This window comes from Gymnodraco acuticeps, unplaced genomic scaffold, assembly GCF_902827175.1.
Source record: "Gymnodraco acuticeps unplaced genomic scaffold, fGymAcu1.1, whole genome shotgun sequence".
Taxonomy (NCBI): Eukaryota; Metazoa; Chordata; class Actinopteri; order Perciformes; family Bathydraconidae; genus Gymnodraco; species Gymnodraco acuticeps.
The window spans coordinates 173,384-191,694 of NW_022991105.1; the positions used below are offsets into that span (position 1 = coordinate 173,384).

An 18,311-nucleotide genomic window follows, 5' to 3' on the forward strand; every position below is an offset into this window, starting at 1 on the left:
AGGGGAGGGACTTAGAGCGTGCTTGAGAGGGGCGGGACTTAGAGCGTGCTTGAGAGGGAGGGACTGCAGGCACGGCTGCAGTGCAGGGAGTGGAAGCAGAGCGCTGAACACACACGGCTCTTATTAAAACGGCGCTTTCTCACCGGAGTACTTTCCCCCGTCATTCTTAAAGTACCGATACTAATGAAACGGAGGAATCGTAACGTTTTTAACGACAGGGTATCGCGGTATACCTTTCAAGTATCGGTACACCGTGCAACACTAGTCAGGAGTCAGTGTCTCTCCCCCAAACTCACACATATACAATTCGATATGAACTGAAGAGCCGCATGAAACTAGGCAAAGAGCCGCATGCGGCTCGAGAGCCGCGGGTTGGCCACCCCTGGACTAGACGGTCAAAGTCAATACACACTATAGACAGCAGTTCAGTAAAGTCATCAAAAAGCTTGCACAGTATTTGGGTGGTCTATAGATATTTAGGAACAAAGCTCGAGAGGAGCATTTCAGCTGACGGGCCACATATTCAAAAGAATCAAAGTTTCCATACGATGTCTTCCTGCATTGAAGGGAATCATTGAACAGAATAGCAACTCCACCCCCTTTTTTATGCATTCTTTCCTGACTCATAAAACTAAAGTTGGGAGGGGTTGATTCGATAAGAACAGCTGCACTGTTATTTTGTTCAATCCAAGTTTCTGTTAAAAACATAAAATCGAGATTGTGCTCAGTGATAAAATCATTGATTACAAATGTTTTTCCTGCCAAAGACCTGACATTTAATAAAGCTAGTTTAAGTTTGTTAAACACACTATCAGTCATGTTTTTTGTAACAAGCTGTGGCTGACATGGATTCACTGTTAAATTAGATACACTCACACAAACGTTTGAGCGCTTCCTGTTTCTAAGATTATTCACCGCTCTTAATCTATTACCTATCAACACAGATATCGGCAAAGCTACTGGCAGGCAGTGCCCCGACATGTCCTGGAAAGAGTTGAGAGTGCCATACGCCCTTGAGCCTGGACCCATCAGTAAGAGTTTGTTGTGTTTTGTCCACACACATTCTTATCAGGCTTCGGAGACTGCATATGCTTTCTTGAAGGGAGGGGAGGTGGTTGACGTAGGCAGGGAGATGGTGCGGGGGTAGAGGACATGCTGCCAGGGGGTTGACGTTGGCGCGATGATGAAGACGGGGGAGATGGTGCGTGTCTCTGCAGTGATTTTGGTGGGCGTCGTTGAGGAGCGGGGGTAAAGGACATGGTGCCAGCCCTGCGTATCGCCTTCGTTTGGTCTTTGAACTCCAGGAAGGAATCGGTGCCAACCCTCTGTATCTCCTTTGTGTGTTCATCGATCTCCAGGAGGGTGGGCGAGGGTGAAAGGGTGAACGGAGTATCCTCAAAGGCGTTGACAGGGGGGGGGGGGGTGTGACGGGCAGTGGAGACTCCTCCATTTGTCTCATAGGTCTCCCATAATCAGAACATTCCTCAGGCGGGTGCAGTGATACTTCTTCAGGGTTTTCTGTGCGATGTGTTGTGTCTTTCTCCTGTTTTAATTCCTCTTGCCGCTTGTCCTTGGCAGAGTGAACAGATTGATGACGCAGGCAGTTGAATATGTTAGAGATAAACAATTTCACTCCTGACTTGTTCAGGCAAACTCCATTTGCCTTGAAAAGATGTCTGCGATCCCAGAAAAAGTTAAAATTGTCAATAAAATGAACAGAATGGTCAGTACAGGCCGTTGAAAGCCAGGTGTTCAGTGCAAACAATCTGCTGAATCTCTCCACTCCTCTTCTGACTGGCGGTAGAGGGCCACTGATGAACACCTCTGCATTTAGAGAGCTGGCAGTTTCCAACAAACATTTAAAGTCTTCTTTCAGCACTTCTGACTGTTGTTTCACAACATCATTTGTTCCAATGTGCAGTACCACATTCTTCACAATCGGATGTTCAGCCCCAATATGCAGGATCTTCTCAGCCAAGTCAGAGACCACATCCTTGGGAAAACAGAGTACTTTGGTGTTATTCTTATTACACAGACCTTTTACATCTCTTACAGCAGAGTCACCCACAATCAGAGTTTCAGGCCCAGTCGTTATCTTTCCCTCTAGCCTTTTACTTTTAGAGTAGCTATTGGTCCTTACCCTGCTGTGTGAAGAGGACAGGTTATCCAGGTCATCAGATCTCCGGTTCTCGGTCAGCGGAGCGTATCTGTTCTGGATTGGCACACTTGGTGGTTTAGGAGGATTGTTTGTAATTCTCCCTTTAATTAATAATAATTCCTTACATTTATTATAGCGCTTTTCCAATGACTCAAAGCGCTTTACATATACACACATTACACATACAATGGTCAGATACTGTGGACAATACCCACAGGAGCAAATTCAGGTGAAGTGTCTTGCCCAAGGACACACCGGCTTTACAGACGCAGCAGCGGCGGGTTTCACCCCTTGATCTGATGATCATTGCACAGCGCACTGTGCCACACCGTCCATCTTCACGCCTCGAGGTCATCGAGGCGCTTTTACAAGTACACATTGATATCATACATGTACTGTGGACAATACCCACAGGAGCAAATCCGGGTGAAGTGTCTTGCCCAAGGACACAACGGCCTGACGCAGTGGCGGCAGGAGCGGGTTTCGAACTGGAGTTCCCCAGCACCCTCCTTGATCTGATGATCGGATGCACAGACCACCGCGCCACCCGTCCCCTCCTGTTAACAGCTGTCCACTGCTGTTTCCTAGTATGAATAGGGGTTGAACAGGCGCTCCTCCTGAGTGATAACAATGCAGGCCAGCCGGTCGCATCACAGATTTCTGAGCGCTGGGCTCTGCCTGTTATCCGTCCTCCCAAATCCCATGGAAATGATTTACTCTTAGGCTTTGCACCCAGAGAGTTCCAGGGAGGACTACCACTTGTAGATTTATTACCCGGTACACAGCCCTCCTGTTCCTTGGAATCCTTGTAGCTGCTAACTAGCTGTGAGTTAGCATACCCTTCTCCATTATTTTGCAACACTGGTAAAGTCGTGTCATTCCCACGACATAGTCCATTCACTTCCACGTTAACTTCCAACCGTTGCATTTTCATTTCCAACACAGCCATCTTCTGTATACGTTTTTGGAAGTCATCTGTAGAGAACGGAGGCATTTTGCTACCAACTAGCTTAAGCTAAATAGCATGCAGTAGCCTACCAGGCTTTAGCTGTTGCTAGGCCACGCTACTGTAAGACTGACGTCGTCGTAAAAATGTTGAAATATGGCTGAAACCCTCCGTCTATTTACGAAGATGAACTGTCCCAGTGATAAGTTAATGTCCAGGAGCCGCTGCTCGAAGTTTTCAGAGAATAAGAATAGGAAAATCAGCATAAAAAGTAAGCAGAGGCAAGAGCAAGCAGAAAAGCGTCTGCACTGTAAGAAAGATCACAGACAACCCACAATTTCGGAGCGCACAATTTCGGCGCGACCACCACAACGACTCAGAAGGTGCCCTTTTTTTTTCTCTTGAGCATCTGCCCCTATAAATGTCTGCACACCACTGCCTAAATGTATCCCCAACACTCTAAAAAAACCTTTATTTTCTTTCAAACCTATCTCTATTCCCTCTGCTTTAACTTTCCCCAACATCATAAATTCAGATTTCCCCACATTAACTTTTGCACCCGATGCCCTGCCATACAAACCTACACTTTCAAAAATCACCTTCACACTCCCCATATCCTTAACTGTCACCGACGTGTCATCAGCATACTGGTATATAAGGCTAATTCTCCCCCCCGGCACCTCAACCCCCCTCACATTCAGGTTACCTCTTAAAAGTGCCGCTAGAGGCTCAGCTGACAAAGAGTACAGCATGGCCGAGAGAGGGCACCCCTGCCGGACTGACCTCCCTAATGTAAACACATTCTAAATTACCCCATTTACACAGCTCCCCACATTTTTGTAAATTCTTCTAATCCACCCAACTAACCTTGTCCCAAATCCCACCTTCTCTAGCACCCTAAACAAATATTCATGACACACTCTATCGAAAGCCTTTTTCAAATCCAAACTAACTAACACCCCCCCTTTCCCTCCCTTCATATTTATTACTAATGCTACTTGTTGTGTCACTGATATCCCTCCCCGGTATACTATAAGCCTGCCTGCTCCCCACCACCGTACCAATAACCGTCTTAACCCTGTTCGCCAAAACCCTAGCTAACATTTTATAGTCACTATTTAACATGCTTAAAGGCCTATAGTTGCTTAATTTGTCCCTACACCCTTTCTTAAATACAATACTTATCACCCCTGTGGACAGGTCAGCCGGCAGCTCCTCCCTCTCTTCTTCTTTTGAAACAAAAGCGTAAGGATGGGCACCAATACCTCCCTGAACTCAACATAAAACTCTGTGGTCAACCCATCTAATCCCGGACTCTTATTCCTCCCCATCCCAACTATTGCTAAATCAACCTCCCCTCTTCCTATTTCCCCCTCACATAGATTCCTACCTTCCTCACTCAAACTCACCTCCAACAACCTTATCCATACTATGAACATCCACCTCATCCTCCTTAAATAAATCCATATGAAACTCCTCAACCCTCACTACTATCCCCACTAATCTATCATTTCTCCCCCCTTTCCCTCTATCTGCCTAATATAACTTTTCCCCTGTTTCCTTTTCTCCAAACCCAAAAAGAAACCAGTGCACTTTTCACCCTCCACCAAATACTTCGCTCTGCTCCTTACTCAGGCATGGAAACGGGTCAGGGGTGAAAAAGGTGAGAAGGATATTATCCCTCTATGCTATTTTAAAGCATCAATCTGATGGATTTTGAGATGCATTTTTTTGCCAACCTGGGGAGAGCTGGAGAAACTTAACTTCAGCCATGAGTCAAAAATATTATGGCCTCCTTACTAAGTATTATCAGGGATGCAAACTCATCAGGTATGGAAAAGGTGACAAGGACCCGAGCCCCCCGACCCCACGGAATATCGGCTTTAAAATGAGGAATAAGAGGATGTTAGCAGTCAAAACAACTAAAGCAGCAATGTTAATAATAACAGAAACGCTAAAGAGTCACATCTAATAGAAATATATAAAAGCATTTATTTTAATTGTGTAGCAGTCATTTTATAATTTTGGCAGCACTGTTGAGCATTTTGAAAATCTATTGTCATGCCTCTGTGCAAGGCTTAGTCTTTCTATCTTTATGGCATCTGGTGTTAAGTAACTAAATTAATAAACTCAAGTACTATACTTGGGTACAATTTTGAGATACTTGTACTTTATTTAAGTATTTCAATGTTTTGCTACTTTGTTCTTCTTCTTCTCCTCTACAGTTCAGAGGTAAATGGTGTACTTTGACTCCACTACATGTATTAATACCTTTAGTTACTTTACAGATGTGGATGAATGATGTGAAATCTAATCAAGTGTTGAATCAGACTTTAGTTCCACCTGGAGTAAATCCACAAGCTACCCTGCAGTAGGGCTGCACGGTATTGAAAAAAACTGACATTGCGGTTTCCCCCCCCCCTGCGGTATATATCGCGTTTTTTTTAACCTGTTAAACCCCAAAGTCCCGGCGGGTACTTTACTTTTTTTTTTCACGACAGTGTCTCAGGGGATCGTAATATTTAAGAACCTATTAATGTGTTATACCAGATTAACGGAAATAATCTCAGCTAACTGACGATACAAACCATTTTATACCAAAACAAAACACAAGTCTCATAAGAAGCATCTAAATGACCCCTGAGCGAAAAATGCTAACGCACTTTGGCACAGAACTCAAGATAAAAGTACCCTTATTACTTATCGTAGCTGCACTTACAAGATATCCGATTAAAGCTGAGGTTCCACAGATTATTTAGGTATATAGTATCATCACTGAGTGATCTGAACTCGGACAGGGGAAGCAAACACAGACATCACAACACGTACCTTTACGTAGCTTCGAGGGGAGATGTCTCACCGTAGCTGTCAATCTGATCAAAAGACGTGTTCAATGGCATTAAAACGAGAAAGAAAAAACGCGGCTGAATCGGTTAATCCATAGGTTTTTAACGTCTCTGTATAAAAAAAATGATTTAATTTATAATCCATAATTCCATTTTTATGTAAATAACGCAGAGCAAAAGTTAGCTTCTAATGGTAGCCACCATTAGAAGCTGCTGCTTCCGGTCTCGGCTATGTGGAAGTCTCTCACACACACATTACCAAATAAGGACTGTGTGATTTCCCCTCGATTCCATTGGCTCTGACGGTCAGAAAGAGATGTCACAGAGATATGGAAAATCCACCCAAATGGCCCCAAAAGAGGGTTTTTTTTGTGCTAAATCTGTCTAAAAAGGTCAAATATCAGGGGAAGTTCTACACACACCAACACATGAACAAATAAGGAGTGAGAGTGACGACGCGTAGCCAAAACCGGAAGCTGCATACCACCAAGGTGGCTACCATTAGCAGCTAACTTTTGTGATCCGATTTTTACATAAAAAAGGAATTATGGATTATAAACAATTGCTTCAAAGCCACAGATACATTATCAACCTATGGATCAACCGATTCAGCCGCGTTTTTTCTTTCTCGTTTTATGCCATTGAACACGTCTTTTGATCAGATTGACAGCTACGGTGAGACGATCTCCCGTAAAAGCTCCGTAAAAGGTACGTGTTGTGATGTCTGTGTTTCTGTAGAGCATTAGACTGCAGATCAAGACGTCCGTTCAAATCTGGGTAACCCCGTTGTAAGTGTACTTGCCTTTAAAATGCCAGTTCAAATCTGGGTGCCCCCTTTGTAAGTGTACTTTCCTTCAGAATGGTATGTTTGCAATACTGTGAGAACTACAGTGGCCGTGATCGTATAGTGGTTAGTACTCTGCGTTGTGGCCGGTTCGAATCCGGGTCACGGCAGCAGTTGCAGTCTGCTTTTCTGTTTTTGCCTCATAGGCCGCAAGGTGAACCTCGAAAAGTCCTTTAGAAAAGAAATCCCGCTCCACAGAAGTGAAACTACACAATCTTTAGTTCATAAAAAAGAACGATTCATGCTTATCCACCAAAAAAAATTTCGTCGCTAAAATTCCTGCCAATTCTTCTAGGCACGTAATTATTGGCTGAACTATTCCCTTCGAAGCGTAATAATATCTTGGTCCAAAGTCGTGCCACGGTTCATCACGTGATCGTGCTACACCAATTGGGTAGCTGCATATTGTCAACAGAAGTGAAAGATGGCGGCCGCCATGGTTTCATCGAGTAGCGGAGACGAGGAAAACGCACCAGAAAGTCTCAAAAAGTCAAAATTGTCAACACACAAACATTGTTACATGCATATTACGTCTGTGAAGCACGAAAAGGTTGATTGTTTTACCAATACAAGATGGAATACGTACAGGACAAGCTTACAACGGTCGCTCGGCTTGAAGGGAGACTCTCGGAACGTGGTGGCTGAAAACCACAAGCACTGTCTTGATTTCGAGTTCGAAGATATTCCTGAGGACGCTGGCTTCCACCACACATGCTACATAAGGTTTACCGACACAAAGGCCATGACGAAGGTGGAAAGACGGCTCGCACGTGAGGGAGATCAAGACGTTAGGGAGGACCTTGAGGTCGAGCCCATCCCATCGACGTCTCGCAGCACGTACCGAAGCCAAACAGAGAAGCTACGATCAAGGTCAGGCCTGCCAATCGCAGGCTCTGGCCCCGTCCTTCCTGCCCTGTGCATTATATGCAAGATGAAGGAGAAAATGATCATCAAAGCAGGCAAGCGACAAAGGGATCAACTGTGTAAGGCTGAAACATTAAAAGCAGGTAAGCAAACCCCCTCCCCCACCCACACACCACACACACACTACACACACACCACACACACACACACACACACACACACACACACACACACACACACACACACACACACACACACACACACACACACACACACACACATTCTCTGTGGTTGAATAACTGAAAGGTACAATTATGTGTGAGAGATACGTCAACAAACTCATTGAGTTGTCCTTTTTTTCCGTTTAGGCAAATTGCAGAAAGCTGCTGAGAAGAAAGATGACCAAAGTGTTCTTTTACATATAAAAGACAAAGACTGTGTGGCTCTGGAGGTGCGGTACCACAAAAGCTGTTACAGTCAGTACACCATGTTTTTGCTGAGACCTGACAAACCAGAGACAGAACAGTAAGTTATTTCTCCTTGGATTGCTTTACCTATTTGCACTACCACCAGACTGAAGTCCAGGTGTGTGTCGGCGATGGCTATATATATATATATACACATACACATACTTAACATTATAAGTAAACATCCAATTTCCTTCTGTTATATGTGCACACAATCACAACACTTATTCATTTATCCATTTATTTACTTCTCATTCATGTGTTGTAGGGATGAGGCAATGTTTGATGCCAGTTACAAGCTGTTCTGTGAGAGGATCATCCGCCAGAGGCTGCTTGTCAACAATGAGGTGCTTAGAATGGGCCAGCTGAGGCAGGCCTTCATTGACATGGTGAAAGCAAACAAAGGTGTTGATGCTTCAAACTACAGGTAACTGCAATGTAATACAAGTCTTATTATTTATCATGTGCAAGGCCAGCTTTAAACAAAATGTGTATGACAGGCCTGTTTGGAGAAACCCCCATGATGTGTAGTGTGTAGTGTTGTTTGTGATGATGTGGGCCTTTATTTGGCTTCTTTGGTGTTAAATGTGCTGTATGGCAGATAGGTTCTAGTCTGTAATGTCTTGTATCACCTCCACCACTCTGCTTTTGATGGTACTCCTGTGACTCGTAATTGTCACTGTTTTGTTGTGTTACAGACAGGATCTGTTGAAGAAGAGGCTGGCTCAAGATTTCCCTCAGCTAGCGTTTCACATGCCCACCAAGCGCAACGTCTGCGAACTGGTTTTTGCTGAGACTCTGTCAAAGGATGCACTCGTGGACATGCTACCAGATCCATCCGGTACGGAAACAACACAGTCCAGTGAATTGAGCCAGACAGACAGCGACAATGAAACAGGGAGAACAAAGTGCCAAACAACACATGAGGACACAAGGACACTGTATACAGCAGCGTTGTTTTTGAAAAGACTGCTTAGTGACACTCCTGGCATGTCATGCCCATGGCCTCCCACTTCTGAAAATGTAAATGTCACTGAATCTCAAACTGTTGTCCCCATTGGACTATACAATCTGCTCAGCTGGATTATAGGTTCCACTGAGGAGCCAACACTGGATCATTATGTCAACATTGATGATGACGTACATTTGAAAGTGTTGTCTGTTTGTCAAGACATTGTGTACCTTGCTTCCAAGGGCCGCAAGCAGACACCCAAGTCCTTGGCTTTAGGTTTAACTGTTCGACATTTAACTGGATCATCACGCATTGTATCACTGCTTAACAGACTGGGACATTGTGCATCATGGGACACAGTTTTGAGTCTAGACACTAGCCTTGCCCAACTGACACTAGTAGAAGGCAGAGACAAAATACCGAAGGGATTCTCAAAGCGGACACCCACAACACTTGTGTGGGATAACATTGACTTTGGTGAGGAGACACTATCGGGTCGTGGAACTACTCACCATACAAATGGAATTATGCTCCAGAGTGTGCCCGGCGAGCCTATGTCCACAGCAATCAGACAGCCACTGAGAAAGGGAGTTACCTCATTCATAGCCCCCCCCCCCAATGCCTATACAACCTTACCATCAGTCCAAAAGGCAAGGGCCACAGAACTTGTGTCAACCAGTGCAGTCAGCGACATGCAGAATGGACACCCACTTTGCTGTACAAGCTGAAATGGCATATGCTTTTGTGAAGTCCACATGTACGGATAGTTGTACAATCCCAAGCTGGACAGGGTTCCATACACTGCTTCAGGATGAAAACACTCTGCAGAAGTCCGCATTGTATTATCTTCCAGTCATTGAAGCCTCACCAACAGAGATGTCAACAGTCAACACTATCCTGAAGCGAAGTGTCCAGATTGCTGACCAGCTAGAACTGGATCATATAGTTTTAGTGTTTGACCAGGCTATATATGCCAAAGCACAGCAAATACGCTGGAAGGATGTTGAGTTTACAAAGCGTCTAGTGATTAGACTAGGTGAATTCCATACATGCATGTCCTACCTGAGTATTCTAGGCAAAAGGTTCGGAGATGCAGGACTGCAAGATATCCTCATTGAATCTGAAGTTGTTGCCCCAGGATCCATCAATGGGGTACTCAATGGCCATCACTACAATCGCAGCATGAGGGCTCATAAACTTCTATATGAGAGTCTGCAGCGCATCCGGTTTATCACCTTCATGGACTCCTTGCCACCCCAAGAGAGAGCTGCGTGCATGGATGTCATCACTGAGATGGAATGTGCCTTTCCAGACAGATTGATGGATGTTTTGAGTGCAGATCAGAGGTTTGATAATATGTGCTCGAAATATGCAGACTTTGTGCAGAGGAGGAGTACAGAGAATGCAACATTTGCTTTCTGGAGCTCATACATTGACATGATGCAGCTACTCCTCCTGTTTGTGAGAGCAACGCGAGAATCAAACTGGCAGCTTCACCTGTCAACCGTCCGGTTAATGATGCCATGGTTTTTTGCCTACGATAGAGTAAATTACGCTCGATATTTACCTGCATACTGGCTGGAAATGATGAATCTGCCTGTCACACATCCCTCTTGCCACAGTGACATGAATGTGAAAGGCCAGTGGACTGTCCAGCGACAAAGTGTTCATGGATTTGCCTCCATTGCTTGCGACCAGGCTATTGAGCAAACGCTTAACAGAGATGCCAAGACCAAAGGTGGCTGGACAGGGATCACACAAAATCGGTCTGCAGTGTATCGCTGGATACTGTCACAGCATGAAAGAGCCGCGATAGCAAGACAGTGTGAATCAATGGCAGGGATATCTCCTGAGCTACGGACAAGAAAAGACCTGGACAAGACACGCATCTCTGCTGATGCAAAGGCTGTGAGTAGAATCTTGGACACTATTGATTCCATGCTCAACCCTTTTGATGTACACCAAGACGGCATTGTGTGTCTTAGCTCTGGAAGAGTAGCAACAGGAGAAATCACAAAGGATTTGCTTGTTGCCTCAGAAAAGGGTGAAAATGCTGTAAAGGAGTTTATGGAGCAGAGACTGTTATCCAAAACAGTTGACATATTTGCCCCCATAATATCACAAAAACTCAAGACTCTCAGTGATCAGAAAAAGCCCCCCAACAAATCTGCAGCAGGCAAGGAAGTGATTTTGCGTGCTGACAAGAAGTTATTTTCCAGGCTCCTCATCCTTGGCCAGAGCAGGAAAATTGAAATGAGGGAAATTCTGTCATATTCCTTGGGAACTGTGTCATATCCATTAGCAAGTGCTGATGGTTCACTTGCCAAAACAAACAAATCAGCTCTCATGGATCTATTGCAGAGCAAAGGTGGAGAGTGCTTGGTTGACAAAGTTCCAATAGGTGGTGCCATTCTTTTTGATGGCATGGCAGTCATGCAGGCCATGCCATCCAGACCAGCAACATTTGGAGAGCTTGCAGAGACCATACTGCAGAGCATACTCCAACTTGCTTTGCATCACAAGTGTACACGCATTGATTTTGTCACTGACCGGTATCCACCCATCAGCATCAAAAGCCTAGAACGGTCCCGTAGAGCTGATGCAGGGTCACAACTAATAACAATCTTCAGCCCAGATCAGAGAACTCCAACCCAGTGGAAGAAGTTTCTCTCTGACGGAAAAAATAAGGAAGCACTGGCCGAATTCCTTTATGTGGCATGGACACATGCAGACCTCACAACAGTGGGTAAAAACCTCAGCTTGTACATTGCCCATCAAAATCAATGCCACTGTGTAACTGTCATGGAGGGTGTACAGTCTGTTGATGTTGTTGAAGACCTGCAGTGTGATCATGAGGAATGTGACACACGGGTGTTTTTACATGCCCAACATGCTGCACAGGAGCACAAAGCTGTCATCATCAAGAGCTCGGACACTGATGTGGCAGTCATTGCTGTAAGTCTGCAGGCAGATTTGCCATGCAGCTTATATGTGTTCACAGGGACTGGCAACAGGACACGGATCATTGACATTGCCATGGTGTCATCAGCTCTCGGAACCAGTGTGTGTTCAGCCTTGATTGGAATTCACACGTTCTCTGGGTGTGACTCCACAAGCGCTTTCTATGGCAAAGGCAAAAGAAAGTCATTTGCTGTTGCATGTGAGAAAGATGACTACCTTAAGGCTTTCAGAAGTTTAGGTACTAACTTTGACTTGGAGCAATCAACATTTGCACTTCTTTGCCGGTATGTATGTCACCTGTATGATCAGCCAGCAGCCGAACATGTAAATGATGCTAGGTACAAGGCTTTCTGTATGGCATCATCGGCCTTGCCAGAATTAAGCATTCCCCCTACTCATGATGCCCTCCATCAGCACTGCAAAAGGGCAAATTACCAGGCAGCAATAATGAGGTCCTGTCTCAAAAGAGAAATGAATGCTCCATCACCTGCTGGATATGGTTGGGAAATAGAGGATGGGAACTTACACGTCACCTGGATGACAAGAAATCCTGCCCCTGACAGTGTGTTGCATGTGATACACTGCAGCTGCAAAGAGTCTGCCTGTGAGAAAGGCAGATGTTCATGCTTCTCTGCAGGAGTCTGTTGCACAGACTTATGTCGTTGCTCAAATTGTGCAAATAAAAAAGAAACAGAGGAAGAGAACGATGACTGCCCTGACACTGACAGTGAGGAATAGGAATAAAAGAGCCTTCTTTCCATCTTTCTTAAGCTCTTTTCTGTTCTTTTGGTTTTAGTGCCTGGCCGACGCACTCACACATCACTCATAGATACGTTTGTTTTTGGTACTAGAACAGAGTATAATCAGCAGGACTCTTTTAACCAGCTGAGGCAATCACAGCACCAATCAGCCGCTCCGCCCAGCCTGACACCAATCAATTATACTACATTACATGTCCTTCTACTGTTTTCTATGTCATACCTTTTATATTTGTAATAAATCTCGTTTTTATGGTTCATCAGTGTTGTTTTCATTTGTGGAGGGATGAATGAGTAAATAAATGAATCAATGGACATTGGTATAAGTAAGGCAAGGCAAGTTTATTTATATAGCACTTTTCAACACAAGGCAATTCAAAGTGTTTTACAAAAAATTAAAGACATTAAGAAAATGGCATTTAAAATCAGTCATTCAAAAGAAAAGCTAATAAAAGAAACATTAAAAGAAAAAATACATGGATAAAAGTTACAGTGCAGTCTAAGATATGAATAGTTCAATTAAAAGCAGCAACAAAAAAGAAAAGTCTTCAGCCTGGAAGTACTGCATTTTATTGATCTAAATTACTTAACGTAACAAGTTAACCTTCTTCTTGGACGCAGAAATCAAGTCATGTTTATTTTAAGAGTGCATTTAACGTGTACAGGGTAACAACAGACAGACAAAAAGTCCTCAGTCTAATGGAATAATCCCAATGAACCTAGCGATGTGAACATGGCAGTCCAGGAATGATAGTTTGATAAATATGAGTTTGATATACTTTATTAATCCCCGTGGGGAAATTGTTTGTAGCTGGAGTTGGCTGATAAACGCTGCTAGTCAATGTTGATTCGATGGTCAACTCTGTTCCCAGATAGTAAAACCTCTCACAAATACCGCGTATATAACGCAAATACCTCGGACTTAGTGATGTATTAAGACATATGACAAAACATGACATAAAAGAAGCATACAGCACTGTTTAGAATCCATTTGGTCTGGTTTAGCGTAACCATGGCGGCCGCCATCTTTCACTTCTGTTGACAATATGCAGCTACCCAATTGGTGTAGCACGATCACGTGACGAACCGTGGCACGACTTTGGACCAAGATATTATTACGCTTCGAAGGGACTAGTTCAGCCAATAATTACGTGCCTAGAAGAATTGGCAGGAATTTTAGCGACGATATTTTTTTTGGTGGATAAGCATGACTCGTTCTTTTTTATGAACTAAAGATTGTGTAGTTTCAATTCTGTGGAGCGGGTTGAAACGATAACAGGGTTCACCTTATGGCCTATCAACCTACCTACTGCATTTTAGTTTAAAAGCTGCTACGATAGCAAAAACAAAGGGTTAGTGGCGCAATGGATAACGCGTCTGACTACGGATCAGAAGATTCCAGGATCAGAAGATTCCAGGATCGACTCCTGGCTAGCTCGTCTCGCTTTAGTAAATCAATTGTTCCTCATTTCCTAATGTACTTCTCAAAAAACTGTCCGTCAAAGTACACCTGGAATGAGGGATTGACATAATGATGGGTCAATGGGCTTTCAACATTTCCAACAGTACTTCTCAACAAACAGTCCATCAAATCAGTGAACATTTGAAATGAGGAACAACACTATTATGGCTCTTCAACATGAAACCAAGCGAATTTGAAATATTTTGTTTTTAGCGTACGTGGGCTTTTGACTTCTGGTCATTTGAGCTTTACAGTAATGTCCAGCCTATCAGTATGTGTCTGAACTATTCAAGTCATACGGGCTATACCTCAGTGGTAGAGCATTAGACTGCAGATCAAGAGGTCCCCAGTTCAAATCTGGGTAACCCCGTTGTAAGTGTACTTTCCTTCAGAATGGTATGTTTGCAATACTGTGAGAACTACAGTGGCCGTAATCGTATAGTGGTTAGTACTCTGCGTTGTAGCCGGTTTGAATCCGGGTCACGGCAGCAGTTGCAGTCTGCTTTAATGTTTTTGCTTCAACCTACCTACTGCATTTTTAGTTCATTTTCTACAGTTTAAAAGCTGCTACGAAAGGAAAAAAACAAAGGGTTAGTGGCGCAATGGATAACGCGTCTTACTACGGATCAGCAGATTCCAGGTTCGACTCCTGGCTAGCTCGTCTCGCTTTAGTAAATCAATTGTTCCTCATTTCCTAATGTACTTCTCAAAAATCTGTCCGTCAAAGTACACCTGGAATGAGGGATCGACATAATGATGGGTCAATGGGCTTTCAACATTTCCAACAGTACTTCTCAACAAACAGTCCATCAAAGTTAATGAACATTTGAAATGAGGAACAACACTATTATGGCCCTTCAACATGAAACCAAGCTAATGTGAAATATTTCGTTTTTAGCCTACGTGGGCTTTTGACTTCTGGTCATTTGAGCTTTACAGTAATTCCCAGCCTATTAGTATGTGTCTGAACTCTGTCAGTCATAGGGGGTATAGCTCAGTTGTAGAGCATTTGACTGCAAATCAAGAGGTCCACAGTTCAAATCTGGGTGCCCCCTTTGTAAGTGTACTTGCCTTCAGAATGGTATGTTTGCAATACTGTGAGAACTACAGTGGCCGTGATCGTATAGTGGTTAGTACTCTGCGTTGTGGCCGCAGCAACCCCGGTTCGAATCCGGGTCACGGCAGCAGTTGCAGTCTGCTTTTATGTTTTTGCTTCAACCTACCTACTGCATTTTTAGTTCATTTTCAACAGTTTAAAAGCTGCTACGAAAGCAAAAACAAAGGGTTAGTAGGGCAATGGATAATGCATCTGACTACGGATCAGAAGATTCCAGGATCAACTCCTGGCTAGCTCTTTTCACTTTAGTAAATCAATTGTTCCTCAATTCCTAATGTACTTCTCAAAAATCTGTCCGTCAAAGTACACCTGGAATGAGGGATTGACATAATGATGGGTCAATGGGCTTTCAACATTTCCAACAGTACCTCTCAACAAACAGTCCATCAAAGTCAATGAACATTTGAAAGGAGGAACAACACTATTATGGCCCTTCAACATGAAACCAAGCTAATGTGAAATATTTCGTTTTTAGCCTACGTGGGCTTTTGACTTCTGGTCATTTGAGCTTTACAGTAATTCCCAGCCTATTAGTATGTGTCTGAACTCTGTCAGTCATAGGGGGTATAGCTCAGTGGTAGAGCATTTGACTGCAGATCACAGAGGTCCCCAGTTCAAATCTGGGTGCCCCCTTTGAAAGTGTACTTTCCCTCAGAATGGTATGTTTGCAATACTGTGAGAACTATAGTGGTTAGTACTCTGCGTTGTGGCCGCAGCAACCCCGGTTCGAATCCGGGTCACGGCAGCAGTTGCAGTCTGCTTTATGTTTTTGCTTCAACCTACCTACTGCATTTTTAGTTCATTTTCAACAGTTTAAAAGCTGCTACGAAAGCAAAAACAAAGGGTTAGTAGGGCAATGGATAATGCGTCTGACTACGGATCAGAAGATTCCAGGTTCGACTCCTGGCTAGCTCGTCTCGCTTTAGTAAATCAATTGTTCCTCATTTCCTAATGTACTTCTCAAAAATCTGTCCGTCAAAGTACACCTGGAATGAGGGATTGACATAATGATGGGTCAATGGGCTTTCAACATTTCCAACAGTACCTCTCAACAAACAGTCCATCAAAGTCAATGAACATTTGAAACGAGGAACAACACTATTATGGCCCTTCAACATGAAACCAAGCTAATGTGAAATATTTCGTTTTTTAGCCTACGTGGGCTTTTGACTTCTGGTCATTTGAGCTTTACAGTAATTCCCAGCCTATGAGTATGTGTCTGAACTCTGTCAGTCATTGGGGGTATAGCTCAGTTGTAGAACATTTGACTGCAGATCAAGAGGTCCACAGTTCAAATCTGGGTGCCCCCTTTGTAAGTGTACTTGCCTTCAGAATGGTATGTTTGCAATACTGTGAGAACTACAGTGGCCGTGATCGTATAGTGGTTAGTACTCTACGTTGTGGCCGCAACAACCCCGGTTCGAATCCGGGTCACGGTTGCAGTCTGCTTTTATGTTTTTGCTTCAACCTACCTACTGCATTTTTAGTTCATTTTCTACAGTTTAAAAGCTGCTACGAAAGGAAAAAACAAAGGGTTAGTGGCGCAATGGATAACGCGTCTGACTACGGATCAGAAGATTCCAGGTTCGACTCCTGGCTAGCTCGTCTCGCTTTAGTAAATCAATTGTTCCTCATTTCCTAATGTACTTCTCAAAAATCTGTCCGTCAAAGTACACCTGGAATGAGGGATTGACATAATGTTGGGTCAATGGGCTTTCAACATTTCCAACAGTACCTCTCAACAAACAGTCCATCAAAGTCAATGAACATTTGAAACGAGGAACAACACTATTATGGCCCTTCAACATGAAACCAAGCTAATGTGAAATATTTCGTTTTAGCCTACGTGGGCTTTTGACTTCTGGTCATTTGAGCTTTACAGTAATTCCCAGCCTATGAGTATGTGTCTGAACTCTGTCAGTCATATGGGGTATAGCTCAGTGGTAGAGCATTTGACTGCAGATCAAGAGGTCCCCAGTTCAAATCTGGGTGCCGCCTTTGAAAGTGTACTTTCCCTCAGAATGGTATGTTTGCAATACTGTGAGAACTACAGTGGCCGTGATCGTATAGTGGTTAGTACTCTATGTTGTGGCCGCAGCAACCCCGGTTCGAATCCGGGTCGCAGCAGTTGCAGTCTGCTTTTATGTTTTTGCTTCAACCTACCTACTGCATTTTTAGTTCATTTTCTACAGTTTAAAAGCTGCTACGAAAGTAAAAAATAAAGGGTTAGTGGCGCAATGGATAACGCGTCTGACTACGGATCAGAAGATTCCAGGATCGACTCCTGGCTAGCTCGTCTCGCTTTAGTAAATCAATTGTTCCTCATTTCCTAATGTACTTCTCAAAAATCTGTCCGTCAAAGTACACCTGGAATGAGGGATTGACATAATGATGGGTCAATGGGCTTTCAACATTTCCAACAGTACTTCTCAACAAACAGTCCATCAAAGTCAATGAACATTTGAAACGAGGAACAACACTATTATGGCCCTTCAACATGAAACCAAGCTAATGTGAAATATTTCGTTTTTAGCCCACGTGGGCTTTTGACTTCTGGTCATTTGAGCTTTACAGTAATTCCCAGCCTATGAGTATGTGTCTGAACTCTGTCAGTCATTGGGGGTATAGCTCAGTGGTAGAGCATTTGACTGCAGATCAAGAGGTCCCCAGTTCAAATCTGGGTGCCCCCTTTGAAAGTGTACTTTCCCTCAGAATGGTATGTTTGCAATACTGTGAGAACTACAGTGGCCGTGATCGTATAGTGGTTAGTACTCTGCGTTGTGGCCGCAGCAACCCCGGTTCGAATCCGGGTCACGGCAAGCAGTTGCAGTCTGCTTTTATGTTTTTGCTTCAACCTACCTACTGCATTTTTAGTTCATTTTCTACAGTTTAAAAGCTGCTACGAAAAGAGAAAAACAAAGGGTTAGTGGAGCAAT

At 43.8% G+C, this 18,311-nt stretch overlaps 1 protein-coding gene and 5 non-coding genes across 7 annotated transcripts; all 6 read left to right on the forward strand.

The window, feature by feature from the left end:
* The first annotated feature begins 8,129 nt into the window (after positions 1-8,129).
* Positions 8,130-13,010, forward strand: LOC117560181. 2 transcript variants are annotated; one of them, XM_034237005.1, is made up of 3 exons: positions 8,130-8,183; positions 8,394-8,552; positions 8,824-13,010. In XM_034237005.1, the coding sequence occupies exons 1-3, from the start codon at positions 8,146-8,148 to the stop codon at positions 9,803-9,805; spliced, it is 1,179 nt and encodes a 392-aa protein (XP_034092896.1). In that variant the 5' UTR covers positions 8,130-8,145; the 3' UTR covers positions 9,806-13,010. The 2 variants fall into 2 exon arrangements, with proteins under 2 accessions (XP_034092896.1, XP_034092895.1); XM_034237004.1 differs by lacking the exon at positions 8,130-8,183 and having other exon boundaries at positions 8,316-8,552.
* A 2,360-nt stretch (positions 13,011-15,370) lies between these two features.
* trnah-gug lies at positions 15,371-15,442 on the forward strand. The gene has a single exon. It is a non-coding gene; the product is annotated as a tRNA-His (tRNA).
* A 1,465-nt stretch (positions 15,443-16,907) lies between these two features.
* trnar-acg lies at positions 16,908-16,980 on the forward strand. Its single transcript has one exon. It is a non-coding gene; the product is annotated as a tRNA-Arg (tRNA).
* A 618-nt stretch (positions 16,981-17,598) lies between these two features.
* Positions 17,599-17,671, forward strand: trnar-acg. The gene has a single exon. It is a non-coding gene; the product is annotated as a tRNA-Arg (tRNA).
* Positions 17,672-17,993: 322 nt separating this feature from the next.
* On the forward strand, positions 17,994-18,065 carry trnac-gca. The gene has a single exon. It is a non-coding gene; the product is annotated as a tRNA-Cys (tRNA).
* Positions 18,066-18,122: 57 nt separating this feature from the next.
* On the forward strand, positions 18,123-18,194 carry trnah-gug. Its single transcript has one exon. It is a non-coding gene; the product is annotated as a tRNA-His (tRNA).
* The last annotated feature ends 117 nt before the right edge of the window (positions 18,195-18,311 follow it).

What these genes read in the sequence shown, in the direction of transcription:
- LOC117560181 (XM_034237004.1), top strand. Translation starts at nt 8,329, where the DNA reads ATGTGCACACAATCACAACACTTATTCATTTATCCATTTATTTACTTC. An exon ending in GTTGATGCTTCAAACTACAG is followed by an intron (nt 8,553 to 8,823) that starts GTAACTGCAATG and finishes GTTGTGTTACAG; the next exon opens with ACAGGATCTGTTGAAGAAGA.